The sequence below is a fragment of the Dama dama genome, chromosome 5 (genome assembly GCF_033118175.1).
Source record: "Dama dama isolate Ldn47 chromosome 5, ASM3311817v1, whole genome shotgun sequence".
NCBI lineage: Eukaryota > Metazoa > Chordata > Mammalia > Artiodactyla > Cervidae > Dama > Dama dama.
Genome location: NC_083685.1, coordinates 15,722,792 through 15,743,019, shown reverse-complemented (window position 1 = coordinate 15,743,019; position 20,228 = coordinate 15,722,792). Strand labels below are relative to the sequence as shown.

Genomic DNA, 20,228 nt, shown 5'->3' with positions numbered 1-20,228 from the left:
CCTCCCGTGCACCCCCATGTGAAAGAACCAGCATGTAAGGACTCATCAGGACATGGTTGGGGGGATCTGACACTCAAGTGAGAACTTCTCACTTGTTTCATCTGAAGGTCCCTTGCACTCATTTCTCTGCTCCTGAACACCAGCAAGAGGAGCTGGAGAGGAGGCAGGAAAGGACATGCCTGCCCTAATCTCCATTGCAGGTTCCTTATCTACAGTCATAACAGAGGGGGTGGGGAAGAAGCATAAAACTGGATGTAAGAAGGAAGCTTTGGTTGGACTGGAATGGACTTCTAATATGCAAAATTGAGATCATTCTTAATGGTTGAAACTAAAAGCTATGGGATCTTATGAGGGTTTGCCAAGTTCAGCTCATTCAGTAGGCCAGTAGCAATAATTTATTTCCACTATTGATGAAGCTACTCTGAGATTTTCATCATTTAGAGCTCAAATGCAGTTTCTGGGGTGAAATACGATTCTCATCAGTTAGTTTCCAGGCAGGGAGCTGCTTCTAGGGGACAGAGAAGTCACAAAACTTTTGGCAGCCTTCTAAGGTTGGAGAGACAAAACTGGGAACTTGAAAGGCTAATACTATGTAAAGAGGGAGTGGGGGACAGAAAAGTAAGCTTGATAGATGGCAATTTCCTGCTTAAGACATTTGGCAAATTCTGAAACAGTGCAGGCCAAGAGGCTAAAGAGCCAAGCAAAATGTTCCTGAAAAACAGAGCAGAGTTTTCAACAGTCTTGCCATGTTGTGGAGACAAGGATTAGACCCCAGGACCAGGGGGAGGGGCCTTGGTGAACACCTAAACTTCTCAGTTGGAAATACTGAAAGGCAAGGATTTACAAGTGAGAGCCAGAGTTAAGTGGTGTCTTATCAAAACTGCTATGCAGCCTCCATCCAGCTCAGCCTCTGATTGGATTAGGATGGTTAGTCCTCATGCCATCTGTTTTGCAGAGAAAGGATGAGCCCTCTCCAGAGTTAGACAACATCAACCAGAGACTCTAGATATTTTTTTCATACACAGATACTGCATTGCATTCAACAAACATTACAAGGCCTTCCAAGAGACAGGACCAAATCACTGAAAATGAAGAGAAAAGTAGTCAATAGAAATAGACCCCTCTCCCCCTAGGTGACTGAGGCATTGGAGTTAGACAGGGGCTTTAAAATAACCATAATTAATATTTTCAAGAAAAACAAAAGATGTGAAAAATGAATGAAGAGAGAATTTTCTCAGAGAACTGGAATTTGTAAATTTCATAATCCAAAAGATTGAGAGCGTGGAGAACACACTTGAGCTCCTCATGGATGGAGGGGTAATTTTGAAAATGCTGATTCAGCTCTTTTGAGCCATTAAACCCCATTGGCCCACAGTACAATAAAAAGTTTGGTATCTCCAGTTGTCATTCTACATCTTAAGCAACTTCCTTTAAGGAATACATATTACCATGAGTTCTGAATCTACCCTGCTCTATAAGCCCAGTCCCTGGAATGGAGCTCTGTTTACCTGGAGAAAGAGGTGCCTTTGGCCAATTATCCTAAATATATCCTTTGGGCAATGCATCTTGGCAGTATTATTAGTTAAGATGGTCATGAAAATGAAACCTTTCTGAGATGACATTTGAGTTGACACAAAGTGACAGGAGCCAATCAGGAAAATATTGGGGGAAATGTGACCTGGGGAGAGGAGACATAGAGTACAAAGATCTCTAAGACAAGAGTATATTTGGCAATTTAACCTGGGGATAGCAAACTTTTCTGTAAAGGGCTAGATAGTAAATATTTTAGGTGTTCCAAGAGATACAGTATCTGCTGCAACTAAATTCTGCTGTTATAATGCAAAGGTAAAGACACACAACAAGTAAATGGGTGGCAGTATTTCAATAAAACTTTATTTATGAACACTTAAATTAGAATTTCTTGTTAATTTTCACGTGCCAAAATAGTCTTCTGATTTTTTTTCTGAACCATTTAAAAATATAAAATCCATTCTTTAAAGAATTTTTTTTATTGGAGTGTCATTGACTTACAATGTTGTGTTTGTTTCCACTGCACAGCAAAGTGAATCAGTTATACATATACACGTATCCACATTTTTTTAAAAGATTCTTTCCCCAAGGAGGTCATTACAGAGCATTGAGTGGAGTTCCCTGACTATACAGTATAGGTCTTTATTAGCTATCTATTTTGTATATGATAGGGTGTACATGTCAATCTCAACTCCCAACTTATCCTTCCCCTTCTTTAGTTCCTGGTAACCATAAGATGGTTTTCTATATCTGTAACTCTATTTCTGTTTCATAAATGAGTTCATTTGTACCATTTTTTAGATTCCACAGATAAACGATATTATGATATTTGTCTTTCTCTGACTTACTTCACTCAGTATGACAATCTCTAGGTCTCTTCATGTTGCTGCAGATGGCCTTATTTCATACTTTTTTATGGCTGAGTAATAAGCAACAGTTAGAACTGGACATGGAGTAATGGACTGGTTCCAAATTGGGAAAGGAGTAGGTCAAAGCTGTATATTGTTACTCTGCTTATTTAACTTATATGCAGAGTACATCATGCAAAATGCTGGGCTGGACAAAGCACAAGCTGGAATCAAGATTGCCGGGAGAAATATGAATAACCTCAGCTATGCAGTTGACACCACCCTTATGGCAGAAAGCAAAGAGGAACTAAAGAGCCTCTTGATGAAAGTGAAAGAGGAGAGTGAAAAAGCTGGCTTAAAATTCAACATTCAAAAAGTGAAGATCATGGCATCCAGTTCCATCACTTTGTGGCAAATAGATGGGGAAACAATGGAAACAGTGACAGACTTTATTTTCTTGGGCTCCAAAATCACTGCAGATGGTGACTGCAGCCATGAAATTAAAGGATGCTTGCTCCTTGGAAGAAAAGCTATGATCAACCTAGACAGCATATTAAAAACCAGAGACATTACCAACAAAATGTCCATCTAGTCAAAGCTATGGTTTCTCCAGTAGTCATGTATGGATGAGAGAGTTGGACTATAAAGAAAGCTGAGCACCGAAGAATTGATACTTTTGAACTGTGGTGTTGGAGAAGACTCTTGAGAGCCCCTTGGACTGCAAGGAGATCCAACCAGTCCATCCTAAAGGAGATCAGTCCTGAATATTCATTGGAAGGACTGATGCTGAAGCTGAAGCTCCAATACCTGGGCCACTTGACTTGAAGAACTGACTCATTTGAAAAGACCCTGATGCTGGGAAAGACTGAAGGCAGGAGAAGGGGACAACAGAGGATGAGATGGTTGGATGGCATCACTGACTCGATGGACATGAGTTTGAGCAAGCTTTGGGAGTTGGTGATGGACAGGGAGCCTGGCGTGCTGCAGCCCATGGGGTCGCAAAGAGTCTGGCACGACTGAACAACTAAACTGAACTGAATATTCCATTGTGTGTATGTACCACACCACATCTTCTTTATCCATTCCTCTGTCAGGGGACATTTAAGCTGCTTCCATGTACTGGCTATTGTAAATAGTGCTGCACTGAACATTGGGGTGCATATATCTTTTCAAATTATGGTTTTCTCCAGATGTATGCCCAGGAGTGGTGTTGCTGGATCATATGGTAGCTCTATTTTAAGTTTTTTAAGACCCTCCCCTACTGTTTTCCATGGTGGCTGCATCAACTTAAATTCCCACAGTGTAGGAGGATTCCCTCCTCTTCAGACCCTCTCCAGCATTTATTGTTTGTAGCATAAACTCCATTTGTAATTCTGGGACCATAGTTTGCTGATAGAAGGTCAGTTAGGTAGTCTGGGATCAGATCATGCAGGACATGTAGGACAGGGTTAGCAATCAGATTAAGGCAAAGCCCCTTTCACTCTCCAAATGCAAAGTCACCCATTAGGGCGATTGAAGGCCTGGGTGTCAATTCTGGGAGGCAGCTTCCTATAGCCCAAGGGAGAGCATCAGGTTTGCTCCCTCCCACACACCATCAAGGGAGAACAAGCAAAAACACCCCCACCCCCACCCCCCACGTACCCCCAACCACCCCCCCCACCCCCCCCCGCCACCCTTCTAGCCAGAAAGCCAGAGAGGACGTGCCCAGGTTCACGCTGACGTTTTTCCAGCACGCTCTACGGGGTTTAAAGTTGGACACACACCTGCTCCCAGCCAGAGCGCACCTGCTGAGCCGCGCGCCGGCCTCCTCTCGCGAGAGCGGTGCCGTAGTAGTGTCCCCCACCCCCGCCCGGCCACCAAATCCCTCTCCCCGCCCCCTCGCCCAGTCTCCGCGCTCTGGCACACTCCCTGCCATCTCCACCGCCCCCAGGAGCAGCCTCAGCCGCCGCGCGCTCTTCCCCCGCGCCCCCGCCCGCCGATCGCTCGCTCGCACGCACGCCCGGTAGTAATTTCACTTTGCCACGCGAGCTCCGCATCCCCTAGAAATCCCGCCCCCCGCTCCCCCTACCCGCGCCGGGAGCCGCGTCCCTTTCCCCGGCCAGGTGCGCGAGCCTGCGCGCTCCACCTCCGCCTTCAGCGGGTCCCTGGCGCGCCGGAGCCCGGGCCCGGCGGGGGCGGATGCGCGCACGGCGCCTCTCCACCAACCCGCTCCCCTGCAGGTCCTTCGCTCGCTCTCCATCCCTCGCCGGCGCTCCCTCGCTCCCCCCTCCCCGTGATTGACAGGCAAGATGTCGGTGTGGAGCGAGGCAGGAGCGAATGCAGCAGCCGTCACCCCCGGAGCCCGGCGGCGGCAGCAGCAGCAGCGCGAGGACGAGACAGCAGCCAGCCGCAGTCGCCGCCGCAGCCGCGGGAGCAATGCAGACAGCATCTTGAGAACGCGCTAAAGCACCCCAAACGGTGGACAATGCCGTGTCACTGCAACTGGGAGGGGGGCAAACCAGATTTTTTTTGACATAAAAGCCAGCCAGCCAAAAATATATAATTTTGTCCTTCACGGAGCCGGTGTGTAAAGAGTGAGCGCTATTTTCCTTCTCCTCCTCCTCCTCTCCCTCCCCCCCCTCCTCCTCTCCCCCCCCCCCCCCCCCCGCAAGTGTACAGACAGCATCACATCACCTGGCTTGCTTCTGAGAAACAGCATCTCTCCTTCTCAGGGACCAGAGACTCAGAGAGGGGAGACGTTCTAATGGAGTCTGCTTGACACCCCAAAATAAAATAATAAATTTTGGCTCTTGTCCCCTCCTCCCACCCCCACCCCCTCAACCCTGTGTGAGATGTTGGGTTTCTTCTTCATGAGACACTGTTGAGAAGTCGCAGTGGTTGGAGAGGCGTAGGGGGTAGACTACCTCTACTCCCCCCCCCCCCCCACACCCCCCTTTTTTCTCTCTGGGAGGAGGAGGAGGGGAAGGGGGCTTGCAGAGCAAGCGATGGATGAGGAAAACATGACGAAAAGCGAGGAGCAGCAGCCTCTGAGTTTGCAAAAAGCCTTACAGCAGTGCGAGTTGGTCCAAAACATGATAGACCTGAGCATCTCCAACCTGGAAGGGCTTAGGACCAAATGTGCTACCTCCAACGACCTCACACAAAAAGAAATCCGGACCTTGGAGGTAGGTGTTGCCTATGGAAAAAAAAAAAAAAAGCAATCCTTCCTCCCCTCCCCTTTCTCCCCCACCATCCCCTCTTCCCTTGATTCTGTTTGTTGGGGGTGGGGTGGAGGGGGTGGGAGGATTGCAAGGTGGGCACGGTTCGGTCTTCGATCTTCTGTGATTTATCTTGCAAACCCTGCGCTTGGATGTCCCTTCACTGTACCGCTGTCGGCTACCGCTTGGCTGGGTGGTGGGAGCAGGAGTAGTAATTGTTATTCTTTATTATTGTTCTGGCGGCTGTGGTTATCGTTCGCTTCCTCTCTGAGGAGTGAGTTCTCTCTTTTTTCCGCTTGTGGATTTGTTGATATGCCGCGGGGGGCTTGTGTGCAGGGTAAAGACATTAAGGCGCTGCAGAGAACCCACGTGACCTTGCGCATTCTGCAGGTGGTCAAAAGGTGGTTTTTGCTCGCGGAATGGGGCTGCCTATAAATGTAGACCTCGTCTTTCTCGGTCTCCTTCCCAGCCTGCCCACCGCCCCCCACCTTTGGCTCCTTGGATTTGGTTTGTTTGTTTTCAGGGGTATACATGTCAGGAGGCAAGATGCCTGAAAAAAGAATTCCCCGTTGAGCTCCCCGTTTCCAGTCGAATCATTTTGATCAGGGAGCTGTTGCAGGCCTGAAGCATGCTTTTTCTTTCTTTCTTTTTTTTAAGAAAAAACCTGGATCGGCACACACAGGTGGTGTGAGAAAATACTCTGGAATCTTGGTGGGACGGTGAAAAAAAAAGGGGGGGTCGGGAGGAGGAGTTATCTTTGGCGTGTTATAACATTCTCTCTAACAGAACTTGAGGGGGAGTTTGAAGCAATTTTGTCCTGGGTTGGGGGGGGGGGGGGCGGCAGGATGGATGCAAAGTTACTCAGAAAGAAGATGGCAGAAATTATTCCTTCCCAAGGCCATCTGGTCAAAGGAAGGAGTTTTCAAGAGGTTTAGAAAATGCCTGGCATCCACCTTGTTTCAAACACCTGAAGGGTTCAACTTACCTCCCTCCCTCAAACCGCAGGTGGTACACATGGCTTGAGGCTTGATGAAATGCAGGAACTCCCATTAGCTGGCATTTGCTGAGGGTGGTGGCCATGGGGCTGGGAGCAGAGGAAAGTGGTTCTCCCCGTGGTGGAGCTGGCGTGTGCAGAGCTGGGAGGGCCCTCCGTTCAGCCCGTGTGTTTCCAAGGCCTGCACTCTTCAGTCCCGGATTGAATCTTTTAGCCCTTGTGCTCCTGTCCTAGCATGGATGAGCACCTCTCTCTGATTCACTTTCAAGTCTTTCTCCTCTGTGATTTTAAATTTGGCCAGATGTCAGCAGGCAGGAAGGCCATCAGTTTGAAAGTGGAGTTAGTGTGTGTGTGTGTGTCTGTGTATGTTGAATATGCTATTTGCTCCCCTAGAATGTGTCTCTGTGTGCACCTGTCACCTGGGAAAATAACTGTCAGAAATGAAATAAGTGTCAAGGGGTAGCAGAGGCGTGGGAATTCTGTTGGGAGGCACAGGTATTTTCTTTCTCAGAGCTTTGGAGAGTCATGCAGGCTGGGACTCTGCCGATGGAAGAAAAAGTGTGGGATGCCCTGGTCCAGCCTTCCATCTCTGTCTGAGCAGTGCCTCAGAGAAGATTCTGTTCAGAATTGCATGCTGTAAATAAAGAAATAACCCAAAAGGGCCACCGGAGGTCTCTTCTGATCCTCTGAGTCAGGAGTCCCAAATGCTAGCTTGTGTATTAGTATGTAACTTTCTCTAGTTTTCTTTTCTTCTTTTCAACGTGCTTCACCCTCTGAGAGCTCTGTGGATCATGGTGATTGTTGCAGTGGGCCACTGATTTCATTGCTTCTTTTCTGCATAGAGGTTTTCTTTTTAAACTGAAAGAGGTAGGCATTGGTATGGTGGGAGGTGGCAGTTACTGGGAGTGCATCTGTTTGTTAATTTCCTAATCCCAGTATGCTGCAGAGCATGCCAACTACTTTATCTATATTGCCCAAGAAAGGGTCTTGAGCAATTATGCCAATTTAGGCTTCCTAGATCTCCAGGGCTAGGGTGGGGCCCCTGAGGAGGGCTGGTGCCTTAGGGTCCAGCCAAGTCCTGCCAAACCTCACATAGGTTTTGGATCCACAGTTGTTGTTGTTTTTGAATCCCAGAAGTTGTCAAATTTTATGTATCAAAACCACCTGGGGGAGCTTATTGCAAATGCCCATTCTCAGCCTTTAACCCCAGAGATTCTAATTCAGTTGGGATTGGAGGGGGCCCAGTAAGCTGTGTTTAGTAAACAGTCAGGTATTTCTGATGCATGCTTTCCTATTGACACCATGGAAAGACTAAACAGGAGACAGAGGCCATATTTCAGCTATTCGACGATGACCTCTCTCTGCTCACAAGCACTAAAGAAAGCAGTAAATTGAACAGACCATTCCTGAAATTCTTGCCTATACTCCTGTGGAAACAAAAATGTATGACATGGACTTAGCCTCCAAGAAGCGTACTTTATGATGAGAGAGATAAGAGTAATAACGTACGTGTGAGATAATGATTAAGTTCAACAGTAAGTGATATGGGAGACTGCATCTGCATCTATTAGGAATGTGTTCAGCTGCGTGAAACGGAAAATCCAACCAGCGTGGTTAAGCAAATAATGGTTTCTTTTTCTCAAGTAGCAAGAAGTCTGGAGGTATACGGCTGCTTGAGCTGGCTCAGTGACTTAATAACATCAGGACTGATATCTTTGTGAATTCTCATGGCCTGTATCTTACAGTTTCAAGATGGCTGCTGAAGCTTTCACCATTACACCCAGGTTCAAGGCAGGGAAGAGAGGGACCAAGTGAGTGGGAGGGAATAAAGGCTTCATATCTTTGACTTCCATAAGACACCTCTCCTCCCTACCCCACAAATGTTGTTTTTGTATGTCTTCTTGGCCAGAACTAGGTCAAATCACCCGTCCAAGCTGCAAGGCAATGGGACCACTGTCATGACTGGTTTAGGTGGTTGAAATCCATTGCCTGGTTTGACCTGTTGCTACTCTGTATAAAACCAGGGTTCCACTAGCATGGAAGAGAGCTAGAAGGGATATTGGGTGGACAGCCAGCCACACTGGCCACAGTACTTTCTCAGGAGGCACTCTGGCAGAGAAGGAAGGTCATGAGCTTTGTAGTTAGACCTATGTAGTCTTGTGTTCTTGCTTTTCTGCTTACTTTATCTTGGCCTAGTGATTTAAGTTTTCTGACCCATGGTTTCATTTTTGGCAAAATAGCGGTGGAAGAATAAAACCACCTACCTCAGAGGTGGTTGTGAGGATGAAAAGAGATGACATTTTCAAGGCTCTAACACTGTCTGCAGCCCTGTGCTTGCTCCTTTGATGGTGATGATGATCATCACGTGGTATGGAGTAGATGACATGGGAGGGCACAGCTCAGACTAGAGGGAGAGCAGAAGGAGCTCGAGCAGCATTTCCAAAGTATGTTTTGTGGAACCCTAGTTCTGTGGGATGTCAGCATTATTCATTTTTCCAACAAGTGCTGAATTCCAGGCACTGTACCAGGTACTGGTGGTCAACAAGTATTCTGTAGACAAAATAAATCCCATAGTTTACTCAATGGGGAAAGGCTGAGTTCAGCAAAAGAGATAGCTAGGCATCTTGACCACAGGACTTCTCAGAGCCTTTAATATGCCACACTTGTGCATTGTGACTCCAAGGAAGGTGAACATCTGCAGACGTCTTTTTCCAAAGATGTCTTTTGGACTTGATGTTCCATAGAATTCACCCAGGGAAATATGGGGCAGAGTGGTTAGGGAAGCATTCTTGGTTAAAGAGCTGCAACTCTGAGTGGAGTGAAGGATGGGGAGGGTTTAAATTGAAGCAGGCCAGGGCAGCATTCTAGGCCAGAACAACAAACGATAGAGGCACTGTCCTGCCTGTAAGGGGCAGCTTACAGACGGGTTGGCCCAGAGTGGAGAGTACCTGGGAGACTGTTGTAGGAAACGAATTCAGGTCACAAACTCCTGGGGTCTGTCTTAGAACCGGGAAGTCAGACCAACAAAGTTTTTATCTCTTTGAGGGAGGAGGTAGAAATCTTCAAAGGTTTTGGAGTGAATACAATTAAAAAGTTGCTTAAAGGTTAGCCCGATGGCAGGAGGGACTAACAGGAGGGACCAGCCGGCTTTTTCTGTGAAGGGACAGAGAGTAAGTTGTTGAGGCTTTGTGAGCCATGTGGTTTTTATCGCAACCACTCAGCTCTGCTGCTGTAGCTTGCGGCAGCCACGGACAATCCAGAAATAAACATGTTCTTATAAAAATTCACCTAGGGACCCTGAAGCTTGAATTTGATATAATTTTCACATGTCATGAAATATTATTTTACTTCTAATTTTTTTTGACATTAAAAATGTATTCTTAGGTTTCAGGTCAAGCCTTACAAAAACAGGTGGTGGGTCAGAGTTGGCCCATGGGCTGTAGTTTGCTGCTCCTTGATCTTTAGGGTCGATGGGGTGAGAAGGACCTGGAGGCACAGAGACCATCTGAGAGATGACTGAGTGGCCCTAGGACTGGTGGGCAATGGCCAGGTGTGGGTGGGCCTGAGTGGGGCTCTATTTTGGTTAAATTATAAGAGGAGGGAGATATCAGGGATTGAGTTGGGGGATAAGTAAGTAACAGAATCTCCTTATACAGCAAGGGCATTCTAGCCATCACTTATCAATTACTTGTTTTTAATCTGTTCTATCTCAATTAATAATAATGGTTAGAGATACCATACCTAGACTTAATTATGTTTGGGAAACTGGACCTCAGACAATATTCCATTATTTTCAGTGATTCTGTGGGTTGGGATCGGTCAGGCAGTTCTTCTGCTGGTCTGGCCTGGACTTACTGTGTGGCCACATTCAGCTGGCCGATGCAATGGCTGCTGAGAGAGCCGAGCCTTTCCCTCCACGTGGCCTCTCCAGTGGGATCACCTGGGTTTCTTACATGGTCCTAGTATTCCAAGAGGGTCACAGTGAAAGTTGCAAGGGTCTTGAGATTCAGAAGTCACACAATGTCACTTCCATTGCCTTTTATGTGTTGGCACAAGTCACATGCCAGCCTGAATTTAGATGTTGGGGAAAGACACTCCGCCGCTAAGTGGGAGGAGCTGCAAAGACCCTCTGGCCATATTTAATTTCTGACAGGTGTAGATACTTAGTGAACACTCACTGTGTGCCAAGAGCTGTTTTAGGCACTAGAAACACAGTGGTAAATGAAGCAGGTGAGGCCCCTGCTCTCACGGTGCTTACATTTATGGGTGAATGTCAAGGTGGGGTTGGGGCAGACAGACAATAAACAAGTGGACAGAGAATCTCAGTTATGTATTAGTTAGGTGAAGCTATATAGATCCCCAAATGTGTAATGGCTCCAGTAGAGCCGAAGTCTTACTCTTGCCCTCTTGGCTGGTGGATGTTTCTTTCACGGTCCAGGCCCTTTCCATTCTGCAAAATTGTTATTTGTTTGCATCCAGAAAGGGGCAAAAGTGTAGAGAAAACAAAGCGTCTTAAAAGCCTCACCCCTGAACGTGCCCTCATCAGTTCTTCTTGCATTCTGTTGGCTAGAATTTAGTCACAACATTGCCAACAAGATGGTGAAGTGGGCCTAAACTGGCTGAAGATCTGGTGGTCTCTGCCACAGCTAATGAGAAGCTAGTGTAATAGTTATCTACTGCTCTAAAACTAGCCAACCCAGGACTTAGTGGTTTAAAACAACCACTGCTCACAAGTCTGCAGTTGGGACTGGACTCAGCCAGCCAGTTCTGCTGATCTTGCCTGGGCCACTTGTGTAGCTGTGGTTATCTGTCTGGTCCATTGGGACTGAATGGTCCAATGTGGACTCACGTGACTGATGGTTGGCTAGTGGTTGGCTGAGGCATCCCACTTCTCTTCCACGTGGCCTTTCCAGCAGGAAACCCCTGATTCCTTCCTTCCTTCCTTCCTTCTATTCTGTCTCCTTAAAATTGAAGTATAGTTGATTGATAGTGTCACCCAGCTTTCTTACATGGTGGCAGCAGCAGGTGTTCCAAGAAGGCAGGTTCTAATTCATAGCCCGTTTTCAGCCTCTGCTTCTGTAACCTTTGCTAATGTTCCACTGGCCAAAGCAAATTATGTAGTTGAGCCCATGGTCTGTGTGGGAGTTAGTATTCAAGGGTATGGATTCTGGAAGGTGTGGTTCTTTGAGGACTAGTGAACAATCTGATGTAACTGAACCACATGGAAAAATTCCCAAATAAACCCAAAAAAGCATAGGAAAGAGAGAGAGGGGTATGGGATGATCAGCAAAGGCTCCCCCTTGGGGAGGTTTCACAGATGTGAGGGAGCAAGACATGAAATGTCTGGGAAGTGTACAAGGCAGAGGGAACAGCAGGTACAGAGTTCTTGGGTGGGAATACATTCCACATATTATGAGAACAGCACGGGGACCACTGTATTTGGAGCAGAGTGAGTGGGGAAGGGATGAGGGACACAGTAGGAGGAAGACTTGGGGCCCTGGTCATGGAGGGCTTGGCTGAGATACTTGGATTTTGTTCTAACTGTGAAAAGGGTGGGGGACTGACTTATTTAAAAGATCCTTTTGATTGCTGCAGGTAAAATAGTTGATAGGGGCGTAAGACTGGGAGCAGGGAAACAAACTGGGAGGCTAGTATGGGAGTCAAAGCCAGGAATGATGGTCCTTTTGACTCAAGTGATGATGGGGAGATGGAGCAAGTAACTGAACTCAGAAGGTCATGGGCGTGAGAGGTGCTCATGAATCGATGTGAGGAGCGAAGGAAAATAAAGAACTGAGGGTTATTCCTAGGTGTTTGGCCTAAGAACTAAGTGAATGGCAGTGCCATTGTCTTAAGTGCCATTGTTTAAGTGTCAGATTGGGCTTGATGATTCAGTCCTGTTTAGACATTTAATGTTTGTGAAGTAGACAGTTGGGTATGTGAGCCTGGAGATTTGAGGAAGGCTGGGTATATAAAGTTCACTTAATATATCAGGAATATCTTTTCATCTTATTAAACAATATTTTTAATGGTTGTGTAGTGTTAGATGAATATACCAAAATTTATTTAACTTATTTAATGTAATTCTGTCAGTTGTATATGTTTGCCGCTTTCTACTATTACAAATAATACTGTGGTAGACATCCTCGTGGCCTGTAGTAATGCTTGTCTTTGATTTCTCGAAGTAGAATTGCTGGATCTGGCAATATGCAAAGTTTCTGGACTTTTGATAGGTCTTGACAAATTACCTTTTACTTACAGTGTGGAAAAGGACCTGCTTTTCCATATCCTTAATCTGGATTTATGTTTTGTTTTGATTTTTGGTTGCCTGTATTTTGATGACCAAGAGCTTGGGTTTAAGGAGGCAGTTGTCTTAGGCCAGAATTTCATCTTTCCTGTTTCTGGTTGAGAAGGACCTGGGAACCTGTGTAGATGAGAGGCGCACATGGTTTTCCACAGACGGTGGCCAGCCTGCAGTGACCCAGCCTCTGCCTTTTTCTCTTAGAGACATGGGTGGAGTGTGGTCCCAAACTTCTGAGTCAGTGGCAAGAGGTATTTCTGAAGGGTTCTCTGTGGATGCTCTGGGGTTGGGGAGTGGGTTCTACTAGGGAGCTCTAATCCTTCCTCCAATGGGTAGAAAACTGAGGAGTCTTCCTCCTCTCCCTGAGGATGGCTGGTTTTCTGGGCTGTCTTCTGGCCATCCGCACCAGGCTCCATCTGTGAGACCTGGGCTTCCTCATTGCTGCTCTGGAGCTGGGCAATGGAAGGTATTCAAAAGCCAAGGAAGCCAAGGGGGACATGGCAGCCAGGAAGGAGGGTGGAGAAGATGAGGGGTGGGGAGGGAAAAGGGACAAACATGGGAGAGAAAAAAAAAGTCTGATTTTCTTTGGCAGGGTTTCTGTGACCCTTGGAATGTCTCTCCAGTGGGGAGTGACTGTAACTATAGTTGTTCCTGTTTTACAAGCCAGTTGACTGAGGTTTGCAGTCACTGATCTGACCCCAGTCCTGCAAATTCAGGGAGCCTTTGGTCTGGGAAGAAGTTGACAGCTCCTCCCTGGAGTCCCAAAGAGGGCCTGACCTGGAAGCAAAGAAAGCAAAGCTGAGGGCAAGTGCAGGTGAAGGAGGAAGAACAGACAATCAGGGCAGTGTGATCCGAGATGGGAGCTGAGGGATTCATGAGGATGGTGAGGCTGGAATACCCCACCACTCACACACTCCCATCAGTGACCATTCCAGATGACGATGGAAGAGAAATACAGAACTGATGGAGACAAAGTAGGGCATTCACAGAGAAAAGGAAAGATGAGAAGAGTATTGTAGATGTGAAAGGTCCAGCCATTTGCCACTTTGGCTATTGATCAGTTGAAATGTGGAGAGTGCTAATCGAAATGTGCTATAGTTGTAAAATACATGTGCTACGTGCATGCCAAGTTGCTTCAGTTGTGTCTGACTCTTTGCAACCCTGTGGACTGTAGCCTGCCAGCCTCCTCTGTCCCTCTGTCCATGGGATTCCCAGCAAGAATACTGGAGTGGGTTGCCATGCCCTCCTCCAGGGCATCTTCCCGGCCCAGGGATCCAACTTGCATCTCCTTATGGCTCCTGCATTGCAGGCAGATTCTTTACCACTGAGCCACTGGGGAAGCCCCTGTGAAATACACACCATATCCCAAACTCTTAGAATGAAGAATAGAATGTGAAATAGCTCATTGATTTTTTTTTTATATTGACATGTTGAAATGATACTATTTTAGACATATTGGGTTAAATAAACTATGTTAAAATTAATTTCATCTGCATCTTATTTTTTTCCTGAGGCTATTAGAACAATTTAAATGATATAGGCAGCTCAAAGTATATTTCACTGGGTCAGTGTTGCTCTTGAGCATTGAGGTGATTTCAGGCTTCCCTGGTGGCTCAGATGGTAAAGAATCTGACTACAAAGCAGGAGACCCCAGTTTGACCCCTGGGTCAGGAAAATTCCCTGGAGAAGGGCATGGTAACCCACTCTAGTATTCTTGCCTGGAGAATCCCACGCACAGAGGAGTCCACAAGGTTGCAAAGAAGAGACATGACTGAGAGACTAACACTTTCACTTTCTTTCTTCCTGTGTTTTGTCATAATGGAAAGCTTGTTCTTGATAGAGACTGAAAGCATGGGCCCCCTGGAGTTACTAGGCAGCCATTGATTAAAGCCATGAATGCGTTCCAAAGATGGATGCCTTCGATTTCCCTGGACCAGGAGAGAAAAATGAGATGAAGGCTCAAAAATAATAGCATAATTGAGTCCTTGGAAATTTGGGTCAGTGCTTGAAGCAGTAGAGCTAAGTAGTTGGGAGGGCTTGGGCTCTGCAGTAAGACTGCTTGGATCCCGGTCTGAGTTCAAGATTTACTAGCTCAGTAACCTGAGGGTCAATGAGCTCTCCTTGCTGAGCCTCAGTTTTCTTGCTCGTAAAATCGGGACAGTTTTACATGGGGTTGTTATGGTGATTCAGTGGATTCATGTATTACAAAGCTGCGTTAAGTGCCTAGCACGTGGCAAATGCTTACTAGCTTTGGAGGTTTTGATGATCATACCCTCAGTAGATGGTCATGGGGAGGTGAGATGCTTCAGCCCTGGGTAGTTGATGGGGAGTTTCGTTTATTCAGTCATTGATCACGGAGGCTGCAGTGTGAGAGAGGCAGAGACTAACACAGCAAGACGTGAAAAGGAGAAGCCCATGGAAGCCTTCTATGGGATAATGGCATACCCGCTGGGCTGCAGGTGACATAAGCAATCAAGATTCTTATACCAGGTCTGCATCTTTGAATTTGCTCACAGATGACTCACTTCGCATCAGTGCCTGGCAGGCTTTAGTCTTTAAACCATGTGCTCATCATAACTCCAAGTTGGATAACAAAATACCAGTTATGGGGCTGTGCCTTACTACTCTTGAACTTGTCTCAAACTTGTGCGGCAAAGAGGAGTCAGAAGCTGCGATATCCAAGGGCTTGAAAAGTGTGTTCTCTGAAGTTTAGAGGACCCTAGGAGGTTGTGCAGGCCCACTTCCTGCCCATGTCTAGCTTTGGCTAGGTGATTTGGGGCAAGCACTATTTCACAAGGCTGCCTTTTAAAATTTTTTCATTTTTAAAAAATTGTGGTAATATGTATATATATATATCTATATCACCTGAAATTTACCATTTTAACTGTTTTGAAATGTACAATTCAGTGGCATTAAGGACATTCATGGTGTTATGCAACCATCATCACCATCCATCTGAATAACTTTTTCATCCCTCCAAATAAAAATTCTGTATCCTTTCTGTACCTGCCCCAGCCACATGGCCACCTCTATTCTATTTTCTGTCTCTGTGAATTTGACTATTCTAGTTATCTCATGTAAGTTGAATCGTACACTATGTGCCCTTTGTGTCCAGCTTTTTTCATATAGCATAATGTTTCTAAGGTTCATTCATGTTATAGTATATAGATCAGTGTTTCATTCCTTTTTATGGCTGAATAATATTACATTGTATGGATAGTCTATGTTTTGTTTATGTGTCCTGTGTTTATAGACCTTGAGTTATTTTCATCTTTTGACTATTGTGAATAATGCTGCTGTGAACACTATTTTACGACTATCTGTTTGGTTCCCTGCTTTGAATTCTTTGGGGTTATATATCTAGAGTGGAATTGCTGGGTCATATGGTAATTCTGTGTTAAATATTTTGCGAAACCATCATACTGTTTTCCACAGTGACTGTACCATTTTCTATTTCCACCAGCAATGCCCCAGGGTTCCATTTTCTCTATCTCCTTGGCAATACCTACTATTTTCTGTTTGTTTTTTTTTTTTTCCTGGTTTTTTGGTTATAGCCATCCTAGTGGGCATGGAGTGGTATCTCATTGTGATTTTGATTTGCATTTCCCTGCTGACTATTTGCATTTCCTAGGTGGCACTAGTGGTAAAGAACCTGCCTGCCAATGCAGGAGATGAAAGAGACATGAGTTCGATCCCTGGGTTGGGAAGATCCCCTGGAGGAGGGCACGGCAACCCACTCCAGTGTTCTTGCCTGGAGAATCCCATGGACAGAGGAGCCTGGCAGGCTGTAGTTCATAGAGTCTCAAAGAGTCAGACACAACCAAAGTGGCTTAGCACAGCACAGTGGCTAATGAATTAGGCATCTTTTCATGTGCTTTTGTATATCCTCTTGGGAGAAATGTCTATTCAAGCCCTTTCATAAGTCAGCCTTTTGATATGGGTGAGTTATAAAGGTTAGAATTATCCTCTTTGTGTATACCTGTATCTGCTCCCTGATGACTTCTAGCCTTTGGTTCTACTCTCTGAGGAAAAGATAATAAGGTCAGTCCTTCCTTTGGCTGACAAAGTCTCAAGAAGTGTTTGCATTTAGATCTGGAACCTGCCAGGTAGAGACGAGATAGCCGCATCCACAGATTCCTGACACGTCTCCAACCCAAATTTTGCAGCCACTGCCTCCCTGCTTTGTCCTGTGTGAGTTCTGTTCCTACAGAATTCTGGATTCTGGGGTAGCTATTGATGGTGACATTTCCTTTGCCTGTGCACCAATCCTACCTAGAGTATCATACCAATCAGAAATTGTCATGAATATGTCTCTCTGTGCCCATCCACAAAGGCACTGGCATGGTGCCTTGGGCAGTGTTGGGCAGCTTGGACTTGAGCAATGAGACTAATAGACAGGTATGATAAAGAACCCATCAGGTATAAAAAAGAACCCATCTAGGGACTTTGTTTTTATTGTTGTTGTCGTTCAGTCGCTCAGTTGTATCATCTGACTCTCTGTGACCCCACAGACTGCAGCATGCCAGGTTTCCCTGTCCTTCACTGTCTTTGTTCAAACTCATGTCCATTGAGTTGATGATGCCATCCAGTCATCCTGTCCTCTGTCATCCGCTTCTTCTCCTGCCTTCAATCTTTCCCAGCATCAGGGTCTTCTCCAGTGAGTCACCTCTATGAATCAGGTGTCCAAAGTATTGGAGCTTCAGCTTCAGCATCAGTCCTTCCAATGAATATTTAGGGTTGATTTCCTTTATGATTGACTGGTTGGATCTTGCTCTAAGGAACTCTCAAGAGTCTTCTCCAAATCCACAGTTTGAAAAACATAAATTCTTTGGCGCTCAAGCCTTCTTTATGGTCCAACTCTCACATTGTAAAAGTGTTAGCATTAGATGCTCAGTCGTGTCCGACTCTTTGTGATCCCATGGACTGTAGCCCACCAGGCTCCTCTGTCCATGGAATTCTCCAGGCAAGAATACTGGAGTGGGTTGCCATTTCCTTCTTCAGTGAATCTTCCCAACCCAGGGATTAAACCTGGGTTTCCTCCATTGCAGGCAGATTCTTTACCTTCTGACTACTGGAAAAACCATAGTTTTGACTATATGGACCTTTGTTATTATTATTATTAGGTAGGAGGTAGAGCAAAGTTAGTTGCCACTTTTTATATTGTTATGCTTATCTGACTGGGATAAACAGTACATTGTGATAAACCCCCAAAGCAATATTATCCTTTTAATATGTTGCTATACTATTATTTTAATATGTTGCTGGATTTGATTCCTTGGAATTTTATTGAGGGTTTTCTGTGTCTTTCTTCATAAGGGATATTGTCTGTGATTTCCTTTTTTGTACCATCTTTATTTAATTATCAGGGTAATACTGACCTCATAAAATGAGTTGGGAATTGTTTCCTCTACTCTTTTCTGGAAGAGATTGTGTAGAATTGTTGTTATTTCATCTTTAGATGCTGGTAGAATTCACTAGTGAAACTATGTGGACTAGAGACTTAATTTAAATTTTTTGTGGAGGGTTTTTAACTACAACTTCAGTTTCTTTAATTTATTCTTAGATGAATTTTAGTAGTTTGTGGATTTGAAGGAATTGGTACAATTTATCTAAATTGCTGAATTTACATCCGGAGAGTTGCTCATAGTATTTCCCTATTATTCTTTTAGGGAGGTCTTGCATTCCTAATGTTTTTAATGTATGTTCTTTCTCTTCTATTCTGTGTTAGTCTGGCTTGAGGTTTATTAATTTTAGTTTTATTTTCAGAGAACCAATTTTTAGCTTTGTTTATTTTCTCTATTGTTTTTCTGTTTTTAATTTTATTCATTTTTTGTTCTTCTTCTTCTTATTTCCTTTCTCCTGCTTGCCCTGGGTTTTTTTTGTGCCTCTCTGTTCTGTTTTCTTGAGGTGGATACTTTGTTGAGTTGAGACCTTTTTCCTTTACCAATGTAAGTATTTATCACTATAAATTTCCCTTGAAAGATTACTTTAACTACATGGCACAGGTTTTGGTATGTTATATTTTCATTTCCCTTTAGTGCACAGTATTTTATAGTTTCTTTTGAAGCTTTCTCTTTGATGCATATGTTCTTTAGGAGTATGTCATTTAATTTCCAAGTACTATGGATGTTTCCTGTTATCTTTCTATTACTGACTTCTTTTAATAGTTCAGTCCAGTTATGATGAGTGAACACATATTATCTTGATTCTTTTAAAGTGTTTAAGATTTATTTCGTCACTTAGACTATATTCTCTCTTGGTGAAGGTAATGGGTGCACTTGAAAAGAATGTGAATTCTGGTATTGATAGGTGCAGTATTGTATAAATGTCAGTTAGGTCCAATTGGTTGATGGTACTAAGTCCTCTATATCCTTGCTGGTTTTCTCTTAAGTTTTATTGATTACACAGAGGAAAGTGTTGGTATCTCCTACTCTAAATGTGGATTTCTCCATTTCTCCTTGGAGTTCCATCAGTTTTTGTATTTTGAGCTGTATTTAATGTACTTTATGTATTTTGAGCTGTTTTTAAGTTTATACAAATGTGGGACATTTGTTTTCTTGGTGACTTCACCCTTCAGCGTTATGTAAAGTTATTATTTATCCTGATAATTTTCCATGCTCTGAAAATTATTTCCCTGATATTAATGTAGCCACCCCAGCTTTTCTTTTTCTAGGTTTTTAAAAATTGAGGTAAAATATGCATAACACAAAATTCACCATTTAAATGCTCCTAAAGTATACAATTGAATGACTTTTCATATGTGTGCAGTGTTGTGCAACCATTGACCCCATCTAATTGTAGAACATCTCCATCACCACACATGCAAAAAAACAAAAACAAAAAAACTCAACAACCAAGAAAACTAAAACTAAATCTTATACTTGTTAGCAGTCCATCCCAATTTTCCTATCCTCCATCCCCTGGCAACCTTTAATCTATTTTTGGTACTTTTTTTCCTCTTCTGGGTATTTCATATAAATGAAACCATACAGTACTTGGCCTTTTATTTGTGGCTTCTTTCACATAACACAGTGTCCTCAAGGTCGATCCTTGGTGTGACATGCATCAGTACTTGATTCCTTTTTATAGCCGAATAATATTCCATTGTATGGATCTGCCCATTTTGTTTATCCACCCATCAGTGAGCATTTGAGTTGTCTCTACCTTATGACTATTTGTAACTAGTGCTGCTGTGAACGTTTGCCTAAGAGGATGAGGCCGTTTGGGGAAGAAACTGTTTCGCTTCTGCTACAAACAAAAGAAAGATGCCCCCAGGTTCAGGCTGGTACAGAGTTAGGAACTCTGGAGCTGGAAGTCCCTTCCATACCCTCTGTGATTGTACACGATGGTCTCTGTGACAT

General features: G+C 44.6%; 2 protein-coding genes across 2 annotated transcripts in view; both read left to right on the top strand.

Annotated features, from left to right (window-relative positions):
- The first annotated feature begins 3,804 nt into the window (after positions 1-3,804).
- Positions 3,805-4,902, top strand: LOC133055505 (uncharacterized). Its single transcript, XM_061140696.1, has 4 exons — positions 3,805-3,815; positions 4,060-4,078; positions 4,212-4,380; positions 4,598-4,902. Exons 1-4 carry the CDS (start codon positions 3,805-3,807, stop codon positions 4,888-4,890), a joined length of 492 nt encoding a protein of 163 aa, XP_060996679.1. The 3' UTR covers positions 4,891-4,902.
- A 460-nt stretch (positions 4,903-5,362) lies between these two features.
- The window catches only part of KSR2 (kinase suppressor of ras 2), a 417,713-nt gene continuing 402,847 nt past the window's right edge, over positions 5,363-20,228 (top strand). Inside the window, exon 1 of the mRNA XM_061140846.1 lies at positions 5,363-5,542. Coding sequence (XP_060996829.1) covers positions 5,363-5,542 — 180 coding nt within the window. The remainder of the gene's footprint in view (positions 5,543-20,228) is intronic.

Coding starts and splice junctions, on each gene's coding strand:
- LOC133055505 (XM_061140696.1), top strand. Junction 4,381..4,597: donor CTCGCTCGCACGCACGCCCG/GTAGTAATTTCA, acceptor GCTCCCCTGCAG/GTCCTTCGCTCGCTCTCCAT.